The sequence below is a fragment of the Tachyglossus aculeatus genome, chromosome 17, assembly GCF_015852505.1.
Source record: "Tachyglossus aculeatus isolate mTacAcu1 chromosome 17, mTacAcu1.pri, whole genome shotgun sequence".
Lineage (NCBI taxonomy): Eukaryota > Metazoa > Chordata > Mammalia > Monotremata > Tachyglossidae > Tachyglossus > Tachyglossus aculeatus.
The window spans coordinates 52,341,908-52,364,109 of record NC_052082.1 but is presented as its reverse complement, the minus strand read 5'-3'; the positions used below and the strand labels follow the sequence as shown (position 1 = coordinate 52,364,109).

The 22,202-nt window shown below is 50.9% G+C and overlaps 1 protein-coding gene across 1 annotated transcript; it reads left to right on the top strand.

Moving 5' to 3' along the window:
* The first annotated feature begins 5,060 nt into the window (after positions 1-5,060).
* TLCD3A (TLC domain containing 3A) lies at positions 5,061-21,211 on the top strand. The gene is made up of 5 exons (XM_038759704.1): positions 5,061-5,194; positions 8,293-8,376; positions 16,416-16,620; positions 17,887-17,982; positions 19,297-21,211. The coding sequence occupies exons 1-5, from the start codon at positions 5,073-5,075 to the stop codon at positions 19,564-19,566; spliced, it is 777 nt and encodes a 258-aa protein (XP_038615632.1). The 5' UTR covers positions 5,061-5,072; the 3' UTR covers positions 19,567-21,211.
* Positions 21,212-22,202: the final 991 nt, after the last annotated feature.

The window sequence follows — 22,202 nt, the reverse complement described above, 5'->3', positions numbered from 1 at the left end:
GGTGATCAGGTTGTCCCACGGGGGGCTCACATCATGATGATAATGATTCATTCATTCATTCATTCATTCATTCATTCAATCGTATTTATTGAGCACTTACTGTGTGCAGAGCACTGTACTAAGCGCTTGGGAAGTACAAGTTGGCAACATATAGAGACAGTCCCTACCCAACAGCGGGCTCACAGTCTAGAAGGGGGAGACAGACAACAAAACCAAACCTACTAACAAAATAAAATAAATAGAATAAATATGTACAAATAAAATAGAGTAATAAATATGTACAAAAATATATACATGTATATAGGTGCTGTGGGGAGGGGAGGGAGGTAAGGCGGGGGGGATGGGGATGGGGAGAGGAAGGAGGGGGTTCAGTCTGGGAAGGCCTCCTAAGCGCTCTTAGTCATTCATTCATCCAATCGTATTTCATTCATTCATTCAATCGTATTTATTGAGCGCTTACTGGGTGCAGAGCACTGTACTAAGCGCTTGGGAAGTACAAGTTGGCAACATATAGAGACGGTCCCTACCCAACAGTGGGCTGAGCGCTTACTGTGTGCAGAGTACTGTACTAAGCGCTTGGGAAGTACAAGTTGGCAATGATGATGATGAACAGTGCTTTGCACATAGTAAGCGCTTAATTTCTAGACTGTGAGCCCACTGTTGGGTAGGGACCGTCTCTATCTGTTGCCAACTTGTCCTTCCCAAGCGCTTAGTCCAGTGCTCTGCACACAGTAAGCGCTCAATAAATATGATTGAATGAATGAATGATGATGAACAGTGCTTTGCACATAGTAAGCGCTTAATTTCTAGATTGTGAGCCCGCTGTTGGGTAGGGACCGTCTCTATCTGTTGCCAACCTGTCCTTCCCAAGCGCTTAGTCCAGTGCTCTGCACCCGGTAAGCGCTTAATAAACACAACTGAATGAATGAATGAATGGCATTATTATAATAAGCGCTTAATAAATGGCATTATCAATCAATCAATCGTATTTATTGAGCGCTTACTGTGTGCAGAGCACTGTACTAAGCGCTTGGGAAGTACAAGTTGGCAACATATAGAGACGGTCCCTACCCAACAGCGGGCTCACAGTCTGGAAGGGGGAGACAAAGAACAAAACCAAACATATTAACAAAATAAAATAAATAGAATAGATCTGTACAAGTAAAATATAATAAATAAATGGCAGAAGCAGCGTGGCTCAGTGGAAAGAGAACGGGCTTGGGAGTCAGAGGTCATGGGTTCTAATCCTGACTCTGCCCCTTGTCAGCTGGGTGACTTTGGGCAAGTCACTTCACTTCTCTGTCCCTCAGTTCCCTCTTCCGGAAAATGGGGATTAAGACTGTGAGCCCCTCCGTGGGACAACCTGACCACCTTGTAACCTCCCCAGCGCTTAGAACAGTGCTTTGCACATAGTAAGTGCTTAATAAATGCCAATATTATTATATTATCGTCCCCCTCTCCATCCCCCCGTCTTACCTCCTTCCCTTCCCCACAGCACCTGTATATATGTATATATGTTTGTACGTATTTATTACTCTATTTATTTTACTTGTACATATCTATTCTATTTATTTTATTTTGTTAATATGTTTGGTTTTGTCCTCTGTCTCCCCCTTCTAGACTGTGAGCCCGCTGTTGGGTAGGGGCCGTCTCTAGATGTTGCCAACTTGGACTTCCCAAGCGCTTAGTCCAGTGCTCTGCACACAGTAAGCGCTCAGTAAATACGATTGATTGATTGATTCTCTGTCCCTCAGTTCCCTCATCCGGAAAATGGGGATTAAGACTGTGAGCCCCCCCGTGGGACAACCTGACCACCTTGTAACCTCCCCAGCGCTGAGAACAGTGCTTTGCACATAGTAAGTGCTTAATAAATGCCAATATTATTATATTATCGTCCCCCTCTCCATCCTCCCATATTACCTCCTTCCCTTCCCCACAGCACCTGTATATATGTGTATATATGTTTGTACATATTTATCACTCTATTTATTTTACCTGTACATATCTATTCTATTTATTTTATTTTGTTAGTATGTTTGGTTTTGTTCTCTGTCTCCCCCTTTTAGACTGTGAGCCCACTGTTGGGTAGGGACTGTCTCTACATGTTGCCAACTTGTACTTCCCAAGCGCTTAGTCCAGTGCTCTGCACACAGTAAGCGCTCAATAAATATGATTGATTGATTGATTAGTCCAGTGCTTGGATTAGGGACTGTACATATCTACTCTATTTATTTTATTTTGTTAGTATGTTTGGTTTTGTTGTCTGTCTCCCCCTTCTAGACTGTGAGCCCGCTGTTGGGTAGGGACTGTCTCTAGATGTTGCCAACTTGGACTTCCCAAGCGCTTAGTCCAGTGCTCTGCACATAGTAAGTGCTCAATAAATACGATTGATTGATTGATTGATTAATCCAGTGATTGGATAAGTACAGTCATACTTATGGAGCACTTCCTGTGTGCAGAGCACTGGACTAGGTGCTTGGGAAGGACAGGTTGGCAACAGACAGAGACGGTCCCTACCCAACAGCGGGCTCACAGTCTAGTAAGGCGCTCAATAAATATGATTGAAGTGAAGCAGCACCGCTCAGTGGAAAGAGCACAGGCTTTGGAGTCAGAGGTCATGGGTTCGTATTCCGACTCTGCTACATGTCCGCTGTGTGACCTTGGGCAAGTCACTTAACTTCTCTGTGCCTCAGTTCCCTCATCTGTAAAACGGGGATGAAGACTGTGAGCCCCACGTGGGACAGCCTGATCAGCTTGTCACCTCCCCAGCGCTTAGAACAGTGCTCTGCACATAGTAAGCGCTTAATAAATGCCATTATCATTTTTATTCTTCTCTGAGCCTGTTACCTCATCTGTAAAACGGGGACGAAGACTGTGAGCCCCCCGTGGGACAACTTGGTCACCTTGTATCCCCCCCCCCCAGCGCTTAGAACAGTGCTCTGCACATAGTAAGCGCTTAATAAATGCCATCATTATTATTATTCTTCTCTGAGCCTCAGTTACCTCATCTGTAAAATGGGGATGAAGACTGTGAGCCCCACGTGGGACAACTTGGTCACCTTGTATCCCCCCCCCCAGCGCTTAGAACAGTGCTCTGCACATAGTAAGCGCTTAATAAATGCCATTATTATTATTATTATTCTCTGACCCTCAGTTCCCTCATCTGTAAAATGGGGATGAAGACTGTGAGCCCCCCGTGGGACAACCTGATCAGCTTGTCACCTCCCCAGCGCTTAGAACAGTGCTTGGCACATAGTAAGCGCTTAATAAATGCCATTATCATTATTATTCTTCTCTGAGCCTCAGCTGCCTCATCTGTAAAATGGGGATGAAGACTGTGAGCCCCCCGTGGGACAACTTGGTCACCTTGTATCCCCCCCCCCCAGCTCTTAGAACAGTGCTCTGCACATAGTAAGTGCTTAACAAATGCCAACATTATTATTATCATTATTAATAAATGCCATCATTCTTCTTCTTCTTCTTCTCTGAGCCTCAGTTCCCGCATCTGTAAAATGGGGATGAAGACTGTGAGCCCCACGTGGGGCAGCCTGCTCAGCTTGTCACCTCCCCAGCGCTTAGAACAGTGCTCGGCACATAGTAAGTGCTTAATAAATGCCATCATTATTATTATTATTCTTCTCTGAGCCTCAGTTCCCTCATCTGTAAAATGGGGATGAAGACTGTGAGCCCCACGTGGGACAGCCTGATCAGCTTGTCACCCCAGCGCTTAGAACAGTGCTCTGCACATAGTAAGCGCTTAATAAATGCCATTATCATTATTATTCTTCTCTGAGCCTCAGTTGCCTCATCTGTAAAATGGGGATGAAGACTGTGAGCCCCACGTGGGACAGCCTGATCAGCTTGTCGCCTCCCCAGCGCTTAGAACAGTGCTCTGCACATAGTAAGCGCTTAATAAACGCCATTATTACTATTGATTGATGATGATGAAGCAGCGTGGCTCAGTGGAAAGAGCACGGGCTTTGGAGTCAGAGGTCATGGGTTCGAATCCCGAGTCCGCCACGTGTCAGCTGTGTGATCTTGGGCAAGTCACTTAACTTCTCTGGGCCTCAGTTCCCTCATCTGTAAAATGGGGGTGAAGACTGTGAGCCCCACGTGGGACACCCTGATCACCCTGTATTCTCCCCAGCGCTTAGAACAGTGCTCTGCACATAGAAGGCGCTTAATAAACGCCATCATTATTATTGATTGATTGATGATGACGACGGAGCGGTGAGGCCGGGCGGCGCCCAGTTGGGCGGGGGGGGGGGGGGGGGATTGGTCACGTGGGAGGCTCCGAAGGGCGGGGGCGGCTCCGGGGGGGCGCGCCGGGCGCGGGGGGCGCGCGCGGGAGGCAGGGGGCGCGCGCCGGGCGCGGGCGCGCGCGCGGGAGCCAGGGGGCGCGCGCCGGGCGTGGGGGCACGCGCGGCAGCTAGGAGAAGCGCGCGGCAGCTAGGGGGCGCGCGCGGGATCCAGAGGGCGCGCGCGGCAGCTAGGGGGCGCGCGCCGGGCGTGGGGGCACGCGCGGCAGCTAGGGGGCGCGCGCCGGGCGTGGGGGCACAGGCGGCAGCTAGGGGGCGCGCGCCGGGCGTGGGGGCACGCGAGGCAGCTAGGGGCGCGCGCCGGGCGTGGGGGCACGCGCGGCGGCTAGGAGGGGCGCGCGGCAGCTAGGGGGCGCGCGAGGGAGCCAGAGGGCGCGCGCCGGGCGTGGGGGCACGCGAGGCAGGTAGGGGGCGCGCGCCGGGCGCGGGGGCACGCGCGGCAGCTAGGGGGCGCGCGGGGGAGCTAGAGGGCGCGCGGGAGCCAGAGGGCGCGCGCCGGGCGCGGGGGCGCGCGGGGGGACCTAGAGGGCGCGCGGGGGAGGTAGGGGGCGCGCGCGGGAGGCAGAGCGCGCGCCTCCCCCCGCCCCCGCCCCCCTTCCCTGGAGCTGTGCTGGACGGGGCGGGCGGCGGCGGCGGCGGCGGCGTTGGCGGCGCTTAGCGGGCATCCCCCCCCCCCCCCCCCGCCCCCCGTCGGGCCCCGCTCCCGCCTCCCGCCTCCCGCCTCCTGCCTCCTGCCTCCTCGGGCGGCCCCCGATGCTGCGCACTGTGTCCGTGGCGTCGCTGCTGTTCCCGGGGCTGTTCGCGCTGGGCGCCGCGGGGCTCGGCCGGGCGCGGCCCCGATGGACCGTCGCCGACTGCGTCCTCGTCAGCGCCAGGTACGGCCCGGGGGGGCCCGGGGACCGACCCCCCCATCCCCACAGCGCCTCTACCTATGTAGCGATTTGTCCGTGTTTATTCCCTTTGGTTAACACGTTCCCTCTTAATTGAGACTGTGAGCCCACGGTTGGGTGGGGACCGTCTCTCTATGTTGCCAACTTGTCCTTCCCCAGCGCTTAGTCCAGCGCTCTGCACCCAGTAAGCGCTCAATAAATACGATTGATTGATTGATGGTTGGGGAGGGACCATCTCTATATGTTCCCGAGCGCTTAGTCCAGTGCTCTGCACCCAGTAAGCGCTCAATAAATACGATTGATTGATTGATTGTTGGGGAGGGACCATCTCGATATGTTCCCAAGCGCTTAGTCCAGTGCTCTGCACCCAGTAAGCGCCCAATAAATACGATTGATTGATTGATTGATGGTTGGGGAGGGACCATTTCTATATGTTCCCAAGCGCTTAGTCCAGTGCTCTGCACCCAGTAAGCGCTCAATAAATAATACGATTGATTGATTGATTGTTGGGGAGGGACCATCTCTATATGCTCCCAAGCGCTTAGTCCAGTGCTCTGCACCCAGTCAGCGCTCGATAAATACGATTGATGATGATGATGATGAGGGACCATCTCTATATGTTCCCAAGCGCTTAGTCCAGTGCTCTGCACCCAGTAAGCGCTCGATAAATACGATTGATTGATTGATTGATGGTTGGGGAGGGACCATCTCTATATGCTCCCAAGCGCTTAGTCCAGTGCTCTGCACCCAGTAAGCACTCAATAAATACGACTGAATGAATGAATGAATGGACTGAGCCCACTGTTGGGTGGGGACCGTCTCTCTAGGTTGCCAACTTGTCCTTCCCAAGCGCTTAGTCCAGTGCTCTGCACCCAGTAAGCGCTCAATAAATACGATTGATTGATTGATTGTTGGGGAGGGACCATCTCTATATGCTCCCAAGCGCTTAGTCCAGTGCTCTGCACCCAGTAAGCGCTCGATAAATACGACTGATTGATTGATTGATGGTTGGGGAGGGACCATCTCTATATGCTCCCAAGCGCTTAGTCCAGTGCTCTGCACCCAGTAAGCGCTCAATAAATACGACTGAATGAATGAATGAATGGACTGAGCCCACTGTTGGGTGGGGACCGTCTCTCTATGTTGCCAACTTGTCCTTCCCAAGCGCTTAGTCCAGTGCTCTGCACACAGTAAGCGCTCAATAAATACGATTGATTGATTGATTGTTGGGTAGGGACCATCTCTATATGTTCCCAAGCGCTTAGTCCAGTGCTCTGCACCCAGTAAGCGCTCAATAAATAATACGATTGATTGATTGATTGTTGGGGAGGGACCATCTCTATATGCTCCCAAGCGCTTAGTCCAGTGCTCTGCACCCAGTAAGCGCTCAATAAATACGACTGAATGAATGAATGAATGGACTGAGCCCACTGTTGGGTAGGGACCGTCTCTCTATGTTGCCAACTTGGACTTCCCAAGCGCTTAGTACAGTGCTCTGCACCCAGTAAGCACTCAATAAATACGATTGATTGATGGGGAGGGACCATCTCTGTATGCTCCCAAGCGCTTAGTCCAGTGCTCTGCACCCAGCAAGCGCTCAATAAATACGATTGATTGATTGATGGGTAGGGACCATCTCTATATGTTCCCAAGCGCTTAGTCCAGTGCTCTGCACCCAGTAAGCGCTCAATAAATACGATTGATTGATTGTTGGGGAGGGACCATCTCGATATGTTCCCAAGCGCTTAGTCCAGTGCTCTGCACGCAGTAAGCACTCAGTAAATACGATTGATTGATTGATTGATTATTGTCTGCCTCCCCCTTCTGGACTGTGAGCCCGCTGTTGGGCCGTCTCTATGTGCCGCCAACTTGTACTTCCCAATCAATCGATCGATCGTATTTATTGAGCGCTTACTGTGTGCAGAGCACTGCACTAAGCGCTTGGGAACTACAGGTTGGCAGCATCATCATCGATCGTATTTATTGAGCGCTTACTATGTGCAGAGCACTGTACTAAGCGCTTGGGAAGTACAAATTGGCAACATATAGAGACGGTCCCTACCCGACAGTGGGCTCACAGTCTAGCGCTTAGTACAGTGCCTTGCACACAGTAAGCGCTCCAGCCCAGCCCGCCCCCTCCACTCCTCTGCCGCTAATCTCCTCACTGGGCCTCGTTCTCGCCAGTCCCGCCGTCAATCGATCAATCAATCGTATTTATTGAGCGCTTACTGTGTGCAGTGCACTGTACTAAGCGCCGTCGACCCCCGGCCCACATCCTCCCCCTGGCCTGGAATGCCCCCAATCCCTCTGCCCATCCTCCAAGCTCGCTCTCTTCCTCCCTTCAAGGCCCTACTGAGAGCTCACCTCCTCCGGGAGGCCTTCCCAGACTCAGCCCCCTCCATCCCTCCGCCTTACCTCCTTCCCCTCCCCACAGCACCTGTACATATGTATAGATGTTTGTATGTATTTATTACTCTATTTTATCTGTTCATATTTATTCTCTTTATTTTGTTAATATGTTTTGCTTTGTTCGGCCTTCTAGGCTGTGAGCCCACTGTTGGGTAGGGACCGTCTCTATATGTTGCCAACTTGGACTTCCCAAGCGCTTAGTCCAGTGCTCTGCACACAGTAAGCGCTCAATAAATACGACTGATTGATTGATTGACTGTGTCTCCCCCTCCCCCTTCTAGACTGTGAGCCCGCTCTTGGGCAGGGGCCGTCTCTATATGTTGCCAACTTGGACTTCCCAAGCGCTTAGTCCAGTGCTCTGCACACAGTAAGCGCTCAATAAACACGATTGATGGATTGATTCTGTCTCCCCCTCCGCCTTCTAGACTGTGAGGGGTGGGGGCCGTCTCTAGATGTTGCCAACCTGTACTTCCCAAGCGCTTAGTCCAGTGCTCTGCACACAGTAAGCGCTCAATAAATACGATTGAATGAATGAATCCTCCCCGCCTCCTTGGCAGCCACTGGGGAGGGGCGGCCGGCCGGCTGGGCCAAACTCCGGCCCCCCAAAGTTGTTTATCTGACAGTGGCCCATCTCTCCTTTCATTTTTTCTCTTTGTCCTTTCTGGCCCCCTCAGGTTCGTCTCTTCGGTCCAGGCCGTCCTGGCTACCGTGTCTGGGTTAATTGTCGTCTTCTCCTGCACCGATGTGATCACTCACAGGTAACGGCGGGGCAGGGCAAACAACAGGGTTGAGTAGCTCCGGCGTGGATCATCATCAATCGTATTTATTGAGCGCTTACTATGTGCAGAGCACTGTACTAAGCGCTTGGGAAGTACAAATTGGCAACGTATACAGTCCCTACCCAACAGTGGGCTCACAGTCTAGAAGGGGGAGACAGAGAACAAAACCAAACATACTAACAAAATAAAATAAATAGAATAGATATGTACAAATAAATTAGAGTAAAAAAATATGTACAGACATATATACGTATATACAGGTGCTGTGGGGAAGGGAGGGAGGTAAGATGGGGGGATGGAGGGGGGAAGAGGGGGAGAGGAAGGAAGGGGCTCAGTCTGGGAAGGCCTCCTGGAGGAGGTGAGCTCTCAGCAGGGCCTTGAAGGGAGGAAGAGAGCTAGCTTGGCGGATGGGCAGAGGGATTGGGGGCATTCCAGGCCCGGGGGATGACGTGGGCCGGGGTCGATGGCGGGACAGGCGAGAGCGAGTTATGGATGCTCCCCGACCGGTGGTTTGAGGCCTTGTTGGGGAGGGACTGCCTCTATATGTTGCCGATTTGTACTTCCCAAGCGCTTAGTACGGTGCTCTGCATGCAGTAAGCGCTCAATAAATACGACTGAAGGAAGGAATGAATGGATGGTCGGTGCTGCCCCAGGGAGATTCATAAGTAAAAGCCGATTGGACTCTTTCAAGTGTTCAGTACAGTGCTCTGCACGGAGCAAGCGCTCCATAAATGCCACTGGTCTCCCCCTCCTCTTTCTAGACAGTGAGCCCACTGTTGGGTAGGGACTGTCTCTATACGTTGCCAACTTGTACTTCCCAAGCGCTTAGTACTGCCCCAGGGAGATTCATAAGGAAAAGCCGATTGGACTCTCCCAAGTGCTCAGTACAGTGCTCTGCAAGGAGCAAGCGCTCCATAAATGCCACTGGTCTCCCCCTCCTCCTTCTAGACTGTGAGCCCACTGTTGGGTAGGGACTGTCTCTATATGTTGCCAACTTGGACTTCCCAAGCGCTTAGTACTGCCCCAGGGAGATTCATAAGGAAAAGCCGATTGGACTCTCTCGAGTGTTCAGGACAGTGCTCTGCACGGAGCAAGCACTCCATAAATGCCACTGGTCTCCCCCTCCTCCTTCTAGACTGTGAGCCCACTGTTGGGTAGGGACTGTCTCTATACGTTGCCAACTTGGACTTCCCAAGCGCTTAGTCCAGTGCTCTGCACACAGTAAGCGCTCAATAAATACGATTGATGATGATGATGATGTTGGGTAGGGACTGTCTCTATATGTTGCCAACTTGTACTTCCCAAGCGCTTAGTACGGTGCTCTGCACACAGTAAGCGCTCAATAAATACGATTGATGATGATGATGATGATGATGTTGGGTAGGGACTGTCTCTATACGTTGCCAACTTGTACTTCCCAAGCGCTTAGTACAGTGCTCTGCACACAGTAAGCGCTCAATAAATATGATTGATTGATTGAACTAGGTGACGAGATGCGGCGAAAATCTTCCCTTCCCTGGCTTGCCGAGGGCTGGGCAAACTGTGACCCCGTGGCCACGTCACAGAAGGTTCCCAGTGCTCGGCATACAGTAAGCGCTCAGTCAATGCGATTTAATGAACGGAGGCATTGTGAGCTAGTGGGAAAACCCCCCCACAAAAACCCGCTAGAGAATGTAGACCTGGGCCTGCCAGAGGGGAGAGTGCAATTTTTGGCAAGGATGTCATCACAAGTGACTCCTGAGCCCCATCACCCCAGTTTGGTGTGCCTCAGTGTCCCCAGTTTGGGAGTTGTCCGTACACTCTCTCAATTTTGCAGCTGATAGTGCATTCTATGGGAAGCACTTGTGGCTGCAAGGAAGAGAGATACTTAAGAAGTTGTCAGATACAATTACAAAGATTGTTCAGGACGTCTCTTTGCGGCTCTAACCTTTCCAGTTCTTCTGAACAACAGATTTAATTTTTTTTTACCTGGTCGACGGAGGGAAGGTCAGCTTCTTAACAGACTTTACAGCGCCTGTGATGAAATTCGCTGTACGGTTTTGTTGTTCCTGTTGATAGGGTTAGGCAATGCCAAGTTAGACCATAAGGGAATTTTCAAAATAAGTCTGAGCCCTCCCACCAAACCGTCTCATATGGTCAGCCCATTGGCCGAGCAATTCTGAAGCTCGTGACTTTGCCTTTCACTTATGTAAAAAATCAGAACTCTCCTTCTTATCCAGATGGGTCAACCCAATTCTTGCCTTTGACCTAGTCTAAAGACACAGCGCCCATGGAGATTTTCTCAACTAGCATCCTAGGTGGTTTGTCAGGGAACCACGGTACAATCTGGGTGTTAGAGGAAAATCTTTGATTCAGCAGCAGAAGAGCGGGAACTTTGAGCCGGAAGAGCCTAGGACTTCCATTAGCAAAGCACCTGGAAACTTGGACCTATGAGCCAGAAGGACAAGGTTAAATTCTTCCAAATTCAAGAGTGGGGTATAGCGGTCTGGAGTGGACCCGCTCACTCCTGCTAACTCAGGAGTCTACATCATTCCCAGAAGGTCTTTCAGGAACGGGAAGCCAACACCGAGCAGGGAAATCGGTTGGACTTTGCTCTGTGAAATTGCCCCGATCCAGTGACTGGGCAGTCGTGAACGACAGAGGCGGGACCCATCCCATCTGTCAGGCCTCCCTGCAACACCCAGCTGGCAAACTGGGAATGTGCATCCCGAGTCCTGCCCAGGATTTTGAATTGCATCGGCTGGACTTTTGTGCTTTCCTTCCTGTGACTGCTTTAAAATGGAGCCAGGAGCTGCGGAGATGAGCTGTGAACATCGAGAGAGACTAAAACGAGCCCTGAGACCTTATCACCGGTTGAAGGTTCCTTCTACTCTGGCCCACCCAATTATTATCTGAAACACATCCACACTCAATCAATCAATCAATCAATCGTATTTATTGAGCGCTTACTGTGTGCAGAGCACTGGACTAAGCGCTTGGGAAGTACAAGTTGGCAACATATAGAGACAGTCCCTACCCAACAGTGGGCTCACAGTCTAAAAGGGGGAGACAGAGAACAAAACCGAACATACTAACAAAATAAAATAAATAGAATAGATATGTACAAGTAAAACAGGGTAATAAATATGTACAAACATATATACAGGTGCTGTGGGGGAGGGAAGGAGGTAAGATGGGTGGGATGGAGAGGGGGACGAGGGGGAGAGGAAGGAAGTGGCAGAGGGCCGAGCACACGAAGCTGGAGAAAACAAGAAGCAATTAGGAAAAGCTTAAGATGGGACTGGATTTCCTCGCCAGATCTCTCCGTGGCAGAGGCAGTAAGGGAAAGGTACAGGGTGGCCAAAGCAGGATTTTAAGGAAGATAGAGGCCAACAGGAATAGGCTACCGATGTGGTTTCCATGGCAACCAATGGCACAGACTCTTCGTAACACAAAGGGCAGGTCTGGTGGCGCATTGGGGCACCGTGAGCCGTATCCGATTCGTGAGTGGGTCTGAGGGCGCAGACGGATTCAATCCATCTTATTTATTGAGCGCTTCCTGTGTGCACAGCACTGTGTTGGGTGCGTGGACTGCAGAAGTTCTGAGTAACTTCGAAAGGCAAAACTGTCTTCACATTCTTCTTTTGAAAGATTAATTCATGACCATCTATTTTCAACAAATTCTTTCATGGGGAGAAGAAACCTGGGTGTTTCGCTGGCCCGGGCCACAGCCGTACAACTCCCTCCCCATATTTTGTTGGGGGGACAGACTCATCACTGCAGCCCCCGTGCCTGTGCAGCTGAATGAGTTTTGTTTCCAGCTCCACCGCTTACTTGGGAAAACCTCATTTTCTCCACTTGAAAATGGAGGTGATATCTGCTTATTGCCTCCCCTTTGCCCCTTGAACATCTTGATGGGGGACAAGTTGATAGCGATATGGCACCAATCAATCAGTCAATGGTATCTGTTGAGTGCAGAGCGCGGTACTAAGCGCTTGGGAGAGTATGACACCACAGAGTTGGGAGACACGTTCTCTGCTCACAGTGCGCTTACAGTCTAGAGATGAGAGACAGTAATAGAAATGGATAGAAGAAAGAAGAAGAAAGGTCCTGAGGCAGGACCCAGCTCTTTTATTACCTGAGTTTATGCCCCCAATTTTGTCAAATTAAATTTCATGTATCTGCAGGGTCAATTTTGTAACTACATTCCTGCCTCAAGACAGGGGACCTTGGACCTTGGCAACAGAGATATTGAGATCCTACATCTGCTGTAGCAATATTTATTTCAGGTTGTAAAAGGTCTCTTGCCCTTTCCTGGAGGTAGTTATTATAGTTGTGGAATTGCTTCATCAAAGCCCAGAGGAGGATGTAGGTGGCTCTGGTCAGAGCCCCAGCTCTGTGGTCTGCCTTTAGTAATTATGGTATTTTTTAAGCGCTTACTATGTGCCAGGCACTGTACTAAGCATTCCAGGAGATCCTCCAGCCTCTGTATTTTGCCCTACAGCCTACCGTAGTAGCCTTATTTGAAAGCCCAACCCTTAGATTTGAAACAAGAGTTTCGGGGACCTGCTGAAACAGAAAAGCAACAAAATCTTGATTTCCTTCCTGCTCCTGCAAGTGTTCAGATATGGGGTTTGGCTCTGGGTGTGACTACTTTCTCATGCAAAATTTCTGCTGGAGAGAGATCATATTTCTCCAGGAACACTGTCCTTCTCCCCTGTCCTGGGGACTTATCCATCCACCCAGTGCCCGGATCTCATAATGGCATGTTCATAGTTGTGGTTCCATTGGTCCCGTGAAATCTAGACAAAGCCGATGGTAGCTCCCACCGTGATTATCTTTTGGACCACACCTCCTCTGAGATTCAATCAATCAATCAATCAATCGTATTTATTGAGCGCTTACTATGTGCAGAGCACTGTACTAAGCGCTTGGGAAGTACAAATTGGCAACACATAGAGACAGTCCCTACCCAACAGTGGGCTCACAGTCTAAAAGGGGGAGACAGAGAACAGAACCAAACATACCAACAAAATAAAATAAATAGGATAGAAATGTACAAGTAAAATAAATAAATAAATAAATGAATAGAGTAATAAATATGTACAACCATATATACATATATTCAGCTGCCCCAACTTTAATGCAGGGAACTGGGACTTATAATAATAATAATAATGGCATTTATTAAGCGCTTACTACGTGCAAAGCACTGTTCTAAGCACTGGGGAGGTTACAAGGTGATCAGGTTGTCCCAAGGGGGCTCACAGTCTTAATCCCCATTTTACTAATGAGGTAACTGAGGCCCAGAGAAGTGAAGTGACTTGCCCAAAGTCACACAGCTGACAAGTGGCGGAGCCGGCATTTGAACCCATGACCTCTGACTTCAAAGCCCGGGCTCTTTCCACTGCTTCTCTTTGAGGTGTGATTTGAGGTGTGATTGCCGAGAGAACTATGGCAGGAGCCCCTCCTTGGGCCGGGATTGCGGAATCTGATGCAATTCTGTTCTTAGGGAATGAAGACATGATAGGGAGGGCTGGAGCCATGCAGCCTCCCAAGTCATTGAACAATTGGATGGTAGTCTGAAGGGAAGTGAACTAGAAACTTGGGCACGGGGGCATTTCCAAAGCCAGATTTGCCCTGAGGGGGAAATCTGCAGTTGTTTTGAAGAACATGTTAATAAAATACTTCTCATACTGACCGACCACATCTCCCGGTTCGGCTGGGACATTCCTGGATTTTGGAGGGTTGTTCTGGCTGGACAACTAGCCCATCCTTCAAATCGTCAGGCTGCCCAGAATTTGGCCTTTTCCTCATCGTCAGTATTCGTTGCGTTCTGACTGTGTGCGGAGCACTGAACCAGGTGCATAACTGGAAGGTAAGATTCCGGGCCTCGACAAGCTTGTGATTGATCAAGGAAGAGAGAGGCAGAGGCAGACTATACATTCAAAGGGGACAAGAGTAAAAATGCAGGTATAAATGGTAACAGCAGTAGCTAGGCAAAAAAAACCCAAACCCAGGTAAATATGTGAAATAAATGAACCGATGTGCTAAGGGTGGTTGATACGAGAGGATCTGAGAATCAGTCTCGGAGGAGATGGCTTTTTATGAGACTTTACGGGAAGAAAGGCAAGAAAGAGGTAGCTTGGGGAGAGCCTTGACTCCAAGGGCAGGAATTTCTCTTTGATGTGGGGATAAAGGAGTACCATTGGTGGTTGGGTTTTTTTTTTTCTAAAGGTATCTGTTAAGTGCTTACATAGTGTCAAGCACTGTTCTAAGCACTCAGGTAGACTTATGTTCATCAGGTTGGACAGCTGTGAGAATCTAAATTGGAGGGAGGATTCAATCCCAATTTTTTAGAGGAGATAATTGAGCCACAGAGAGGTCCTCTGATTCCCAGGCTCATACTCCTTCCATTACCCTATGCTGGTTCTCTGTGGGGTATTTTTTTATGGTATTTGTTAAGCGCTTACTGTGTGCCCAGCATTACACTAAAGCATTGGGGCAGATACTGTGAGCCCACTGTTGGGTAGGGACTGTCTCTATATGTTGCCAACTTGTACTTCCCAAGCACTTAGTACAGTGCTCTGCACACAGTAAGCGCTCAATAAATACGATTGACTGATTGATTGATACAAGTTAATCAGGTTGGACAGAGTCCATGGCCCACGTAGGGCTCCCCGTCCTCATCCCTGTTTTACAGATGAGGTAATTGAGGCACAGGCAAGTTAAGCGATTTACCCAAGCTCACCCAGCAGACAGGTAGCGGAGCCGCAATTAGAACCCAGGTCCTTCTGACTGCCAGTTCCGTGCTGTATCCATAGGCCACGATGCTTCTCTATTTTGGGGGAAGGGCTTGTATGATCAAGCTCTGCAGTTTGAAAATGCTCAGACTTCCTTGATGCACAAATGAATGCAGGTGTTGCTGAGAGCTTGTTGTCCAAGGACATATGCCTGGAGAGGGAAGTCTTGCTCTATGTTCTAGGACTACATCGCCCAGAAACACTCGTGGTAGGGGCTGATCGGGAGCCGAGATGGGCATTCAAATACTCCATTCCCTTGTGCCCTCTTCCCGTTCCCTGCCACAGCTGCCGAGAGATATCAGGAGAGCCACGTCGGGAAGGGAGGACCGAAGTCCACCCGATCTTACCGAGCCGCAGAGTCACCGGTTTAGGAAAGAGACCTCTCTGTGGATAAAAGTCAGCCATCCAAACCCGAGTTTACAGAGTGACCTTTATCTGAAAGGAGGTTAGTTCACGGAAATGAAGCCTGGTTAACAAAGCAAAACTGAGTGTTAGCCCGTCCAATGCCATCGACCTCGACGCTGGACTCCTAATCAATCAGTCAATCGTATTTATTGAGCGCTTACTGTGTGCAGAGCACTGGACTAAGCGCTTGGGAAGTACAAGTTGGCAACATATAGAGACAGTCGCTACCCAACAGTGGGCTCACAGTCTAAAAGACTGCTCCCCGTCTAAACTGTCAGCTTCCTGTGATTGACTGGGGATCAAGAAGCAGCATAATGTAGTGAATAGAGCACAGGTCTGGGGGCCAAAAGATCATGGGTTCTAATCCCAGCTCCGCCACACGTCTGCTTTGTGACCTTGGGCAAGTCACTTCACTTCTCTTGCCTCAGTTACCTCATCTGTAAAATGGGGATTGAGACTGTGAGCTCAATCAATCGATGGTATTACTCTATTTATTTATTTTACTTGTACCTATCTATTCTATTTATTTTATTTTGTTAGTGTGTTTGGTTTTGTTCTCTGTCTCCCCCTTCTAGACTGTGAGCCCACTGTTGGGTAGGGACTGTCTCTATAAGTTGCCAGCTTGTACTTCCCAAGCGCTTAGTACAGTGCTCTGCACACAGTAAGCGCTCAATAAATACGATTGATTGATTGATGGTATTTACTGAGCACTATGTGCAGAGCACTGTATTAGGTGCTTGGGAGAGTACAATATAACAGGCACGGTCCCTGCCCACAAAGAACAGTGTTCCTCCTGAAGGACTGCTGAACTCTGACTCTGCTTCTCCCTAGGCACTGGCTCGCTCGCGAATACGTTTGGGTCCTGATCCCCTACATGATCTACGACACTTTCGCCATGTACCTTTGCCACTGGCACAAGAGCAATAACCAGGACCAGAAATACTCCCTGAGCAGCGTCAAGGACTTCCTGCGCAGAGAACGCCTCATGGTGGTGCACCACGTCTTCATCTTGGTGGTCCTGGTGCCCGTTGCCCAGGTGAGCCGTCTCAAGCCGGGCCACGGGCGGGGGGGTCTGAGGGGGAGGCATCCCGGCCTGGGTGACTGGGAGAGGGGCGAGGGGGCAGGAGACCAGGATATTTAGGAAAAGCGTGGCCTAGTGGAAGGAGCTAGGGCCTGGACGTCAGAGGACCTGGGTTCAAATCCCGCCTCCCCCACTTGTCTGCCATGAGAGCTTGGAAAGTCACTTTGTTTGTTCATCTGTAAGGTGAGAGTACCTGTTCTCTCTCCTACTGGACTGTGTCCGACCTGATCACCTTGTATCTACCCCAGTACTTAGTACAGTGCTTGGCAGTATATGCACTTAAGAAATACCAACACTACAGTGCCTGGTACATAGTAAGCACTTACAAAAAACCATGAGTAAAAGAGACCTTTACAGTGAACACAGGTGACGCGGGAGACACGAGCCCGTCCCCGGTTCAGGGCGACCCAGGGATCTCTGCAGAGGGGAAGGACCATCCTTTGGTCCTGGGAATCTCCTCGGGTCTCTCCTTACCCCATCCTAGCCCATCCATCCCCATCTAAGTCCAGGTAGCCAGGATGGGCTCGGCCTCCTCTCTGACTGAGAGCCCGGCTGGTCCACCCTCCTGCACCGGGCCCTCGGGAGCTGAGCTGATTCTTTGTCCGCCTGCTCTGTCTACAGCTATTCTACTCCCCGCCAGGAAACCCGACAAGAAGCAGCTCATGGCAGCAGAGGCTGATCCAGCTGCCGGGTTAACGTCACCAACATGACACTCAGAACTCGGGGGCTTCTCCCCCTGTTCGAAAATCTCTGGGCAAACACAGCCCAAGCCTGCCTCTCTTTGCAATTCTTCCCACCAGTTCGGAGTCTATGGCAGAGGACTTGAATTTGTCATGAAGCCCCCCACTTTCCCTAAGGTCCCTCGGGCCTGGGGCATACAGGCCGGAGCTTATTTGCACGGCTGAGTTTGGCAGTTTATGGTGCGCTGCTAGCTGCCTCTATGTCCTCACCGAGAAGACGGGGAAGCTTGGTACCAAACGTGCCTCCAACCTGTCTGAACCTGCCTAGAGGTCAGCGGGCTTAATAATTGAGGTGTTGTTACAGTAAGGAGCACAGTGAATAAGCTGGCACAAGCTTCCTTTAAAAAGAAGTTTCCCCACCAACTTTCCCAGGACTTAGGGATCTCAGCCTGGAAGTGGGGGGATGGCTACATTAGACACCTTCCTTTCAACCTGCTGACTCCACTTCTCGGCCCCTAACTGTTGCCCTCTTCGCTTTCAGTACCTGCGGGGAGAACTTGGAGACTTCTTTGTGGGCTGCATCTTCACGGCCGAGTTGAGCACACCATTTGTGTCTCTGGGCAAAGTTCTCATTCAGGTGAGTGTCCGCAATGGAAGACACAGGGCCGTTTCTGAGAAGCAGCGAACCCTCCTGGGAAGAGCCCAGGGTGGGAGTTGGGACACCTGGGTTTTAAATTCCGGCTCCACCACCTGTCTGCTGTTTGGCTTGTGCAGATCACTTCACTTCTCTGGGCATCAATGTCTTCATCTGTAAAATCACTCATGGTATTGAGTGCTTACTGTGCAGGGCACTGGACTAAGCGTGAGAGCTGTATCCCCATTCTCAAACATGGGGCTCACAGTCTCAATCCCCCTTTTACAGATGAGGTAACCGAGGCACAGAAAAGTTAAGTGGCTTGCCCAAAGTCACACAGCTGACAAGTGGTGGAGCCGGGACTAGAACCCATGACCTCTCACTTCCAAGCTCGTGCTCTTTCCACTAAGCCACGCTGCTTCTAACCCAAGCACTTATCTTATCCTACCTTGATTACTGCATCAGCCTCCTTGCTGACCTCCCTGTCTTCTGTCTCTCCCTATTCCGGTCCATATTTCATTCTGCTGCCTGGATCATATTTCTACAGAATTGTAGAACTGTGGCATTTATTGAGCGCTTACTATGTGCAGAGAACTGTACTGAGCGCTTGAGAGAGTACAACAGAATTAGCAGATACATTTCCTTCCCATAATGAGCTTTCAGTCTAAAGAATGAGTCCTTTAGACTGTGAGCCCTGTGTGGGACAGGGACTGTGTCTCAGTCATTCAATTATATTTGTTGAGCGCTTACTGTGTGCAAAGCACCGTACTAAGTGCTTGGGAGAGTACAGTATAACAATAAACAGACACATTCCCTGCCCACAATGACCTTTCGGTCTACGGGAGGAGACAGATATTAATATAAGTAGATTATAGATATAATCTGAGTACCTTGATTGTACTCCAGCACTTTGCATAGTAAAGTGCTTAAGGAATACCACAGTTATTATTATTTCTATAAACTCTGCTTTACCTAGCAGTGAGAGTCCCTCACTGTCCTAAGAGTCTCCAGAATACTGGCTCTCCCGCTGCCACAGAGACCAGCCGGGCACCTAGGGCCAGTTTTCTCCAGACAGTTCAGCCCCTCTCTGAAGGTCAGTTGGCCATGGTGGTGAACATTTCAAGGCTCCAGTCAGTCCAAGCAGTGGTGATAGGCCCCTCCCCAGCTTCCAGGCACCCCAAGGGCAGGTTGTTGGTGGACTGGGCCAGGAAAAGGACCGCCCAGAGGTCAGGGGGCTTAATAATCGAGGCGCTGTCGCGATAAGGTAGCCTAGAACTCATGGTGAATCTTTCCTCCCTCCCTCTCGTCCTCCCCCAGCTGAAGCTGCAACACACCCTCCTGCACAAGGTGAACGGAGGCCTGATCTTGGTGACCTTCTTCACCTGCCGCATCCTCCTGTTCCCCTTCATGTACTGGTCCTACGGCCGGCAGCAGGGGCTGCCCCTCCTGCAAGTGCCGTTCCACATCCCTTTCTTCTGCAACGTGGCCAACGCTTTCCTCATCGCCCCCCAGCTCTATTGGTTCACGCTCATCTGCAAGAAGGGTGCCCGCCTATTCGGCTCCTCCCCGGGGAGCAAGGAGCGATAGTAGCAGTGAGGCTGGGGCAGCGGGCCGTGGGGGGTGGCCACCCGGGCGTCCCCGTGCCCAGCGGTGCTCCGTGGACCAGAGCCGAGCCCCACAGAGCCTCGTTCTGGGGGATTGCTTTTGGACGGAGCTGCTGCAGGCCCCTCCCCTGGTGTGGTTCGGGGGTCCGCCCCGGCCCGACTGCAAAAGCACTTTGTCCCGGTAACAGCTGTGGCGTCCTGTATCTTTTAGCGGCTAAGATCTGCCAGCAGCAAGATGGTGTTCGCTCAATCCCGATGAGGCTTCACTGGGGTTGCCCCGTAGGGCCGCGTCCCGAGGGCAGGGGAAGGAGGGGGTCAGGGGTCAAGGGTCAGCCGACCACCAAGCTCAGCTCAGTCCACTCAGCCCCGGGCTGATGCGATGATGCCTAAGCAAGGGGCCGCCTGCCCACTCACCCAGGGCGCTAAAGCAAACTTCGGGTGAGTGGAAATAAAATGCTGACTTCATTCCCCCGTTTGAAGTGCCAGGGATCTCCTGGAGGGGAGGGAGATGAGCTAGGATGATATCTGTGTGTTTCCTAGACGGCCGGACTCCGGAGCGGGAGGACCCTCCTGGCCTGCCCTACTCCACACTTTTGGGAGGGGGTGTCCCCATGTAGCACCTGCCCCGGCCTTCAGCCCCGGTGCAGCTCTGACCACCCCTAGTTTCCCTCAGCACTCTCCCCCCGCCATCCTACGCCCTCCCGCACAAGGGAAGGGGAGACAAAGTGTAGACACTGGCTGGGCTATGCCGACTTAGCCAGCTGACTTTACGGGTGTCTCCCAACTCGGGGCAAAATCTCCCCGACACCCAGAAACACTATTCCCTTCCCTTCCCAGCCTCCTCCGAACCCCAGATCCCAGCCTCCTGGGTCCGCCTGTCAGGAGCACCCGTTAGGCCCGAGCTGAGAGCAGGGTCTCTGCCGCCACATCCCAGGGGATGTAGTGATGGGAGGGGCCGCCCCTCCGCCATCACCTTCCTCCGCACGGATGCCAACGGGTCCGTCTCTTGCGACCGACTCTTCCACACCCCAGGATCCTCACATGTGAACTGTAGACGTACCCCTCCTCCCTGCCCCACGAAGCCGGACCCCTCGCCAGCAAGTTCTTTGCGGCCTAAACCTGCAATCAGACGGGTGTGCTTGCAGGCCTCGAGCGGAAATAACCACTGGGAGAGCCCTCCCCCTTATGAGGTAACCAGCCCTATCCACTCCCCACCATCGTCGCACACAAAGCTCTAGTGCCAACACTAAACAGCTCTCGGAAGGGAGGATGCGTTTGAGGAATGTTCAGTGGTGAAGTGTTTTTTTTTAAAAGCTAGGGTATTTTTTTAATGGTGTTGTCTTCTGTCTCAGCGGTGTCTTGTTTTTTCCCAGCGATGGTGCTTAGCAGTAATAATGTTGTTCCGCTTTCGGATTACTGCCATGTTAGTACCAGCCTAATTGGTGCCGTTCTTTTTCAACTTGTGAAATGGTGTACGTGTTGCTGTCTCGTGACCGGTAATCTGTCTTAATGAAAAACGAAAAGGCCTCATGGTAATACAATTGCACTAATGTTTCCTTTCTTGCTACACCCATTGTTAAGGAGACCAATAAACGTTTCGTCTTGGAACCATCCACTTAATGAAGGTGGCCCCCTTGTCCGACTGTACCTTCACGTGCTTGGGTTCCCTGGGCCCCGCCTGCTGCCCACCTCCACAACCCCCACTGCTAGTCCCTGCTGCTCGGGGCGGGAGCCAGTGGTGATTTCTAGCTTAATTGGAGCAAGCCACATGCAGCTCCCAACCACTCTCCTTGGGCGAGCGAGCCTAACTGGGAAGCCGGACCTCCTCTTCCTGTCCTGGTCCCATTGCTTGGAGGGAAATGGGGAAAAGGAGGGCCTACTGTGGCAGCGGCTGTGGTTGCTGCCCTGAGAGGACTCCCCTTCTCCCAGAGCCATCAGAGACCTTCCCTGATTAAGCCCTTTTATTACCGGCTCGCTCTCCCGGCTGCGTCACCTGTGCACTTAAATCTGTGACCTTTGGATATTTGAAATTCGCCCCAACCCCACAGCACTTATATACGTTATCTTTAAGTTATATATTACAAATTATTGATTCAAATAACATCTACCTCCCCCTCTAGACTGTAAGCTCATTATGGGCAGGGAATGTGCTTGCTAATTCTGTTGTATTATATTGCCCCAAGTGCTTAGTGAGGCTCTGATGCCGGGGAAAACGTGAAAGAGGCAGAGCAGCAGCTAGATGGATAGAGACCATAACAACGATAACGGAAGGACCGTTAGGTTACGGATTATGACAGAGGACAGGACATTCGGGAGAAAATATATCCATAGAGATGCTATGAATCAGAAACGACGGCACTCGATAATAAGTGCTTAGTACAGTGCTCTGCACATAGTAAGTGCTCAATATATACCACCGATTGATCAATTCACTACATTTTTCCAAGCAGCAGCAACACTGAAAGCTTATCGCGTGTAAAGCGCTGTACTAGGCACTTGAGCAAACATTCGAAAGGAATAAAATATGATCTGTCTCCGTGAGACTTAGTCAAGGGAGGTAGACAAGTGGATAGAAATTTCTCAATGGACAGGGGAGATCAATCCGTCACTAGTGACAGA

Excerpts from the sequence above, each read along its gene's own strand:
- TLCD3A (XM_038759704.1), top strand. The coding sequence starts at position 5,073 with ATGCTGCGCACTGTGTCCGTGGCGTCGCTGCTGTTCCCGGGGCTGTTC. Across the intron at positions 5,195-8,292 it reads TGCGTCCTCGTCAGCGCCAG|GTTCGTCTCTTCGGTCCAGG; the intron begins GTACGGCCCGGG and ends TGGCCCCCTCAG. Across the intron at positions 16,621-17,886 it reads TCCTGGTGCCCGTTGCCCAG|TACCTGCGGGGAGAACTTGG; the intron begins GTGAGCCGTCTC and ends CTTCGCTTTCAG.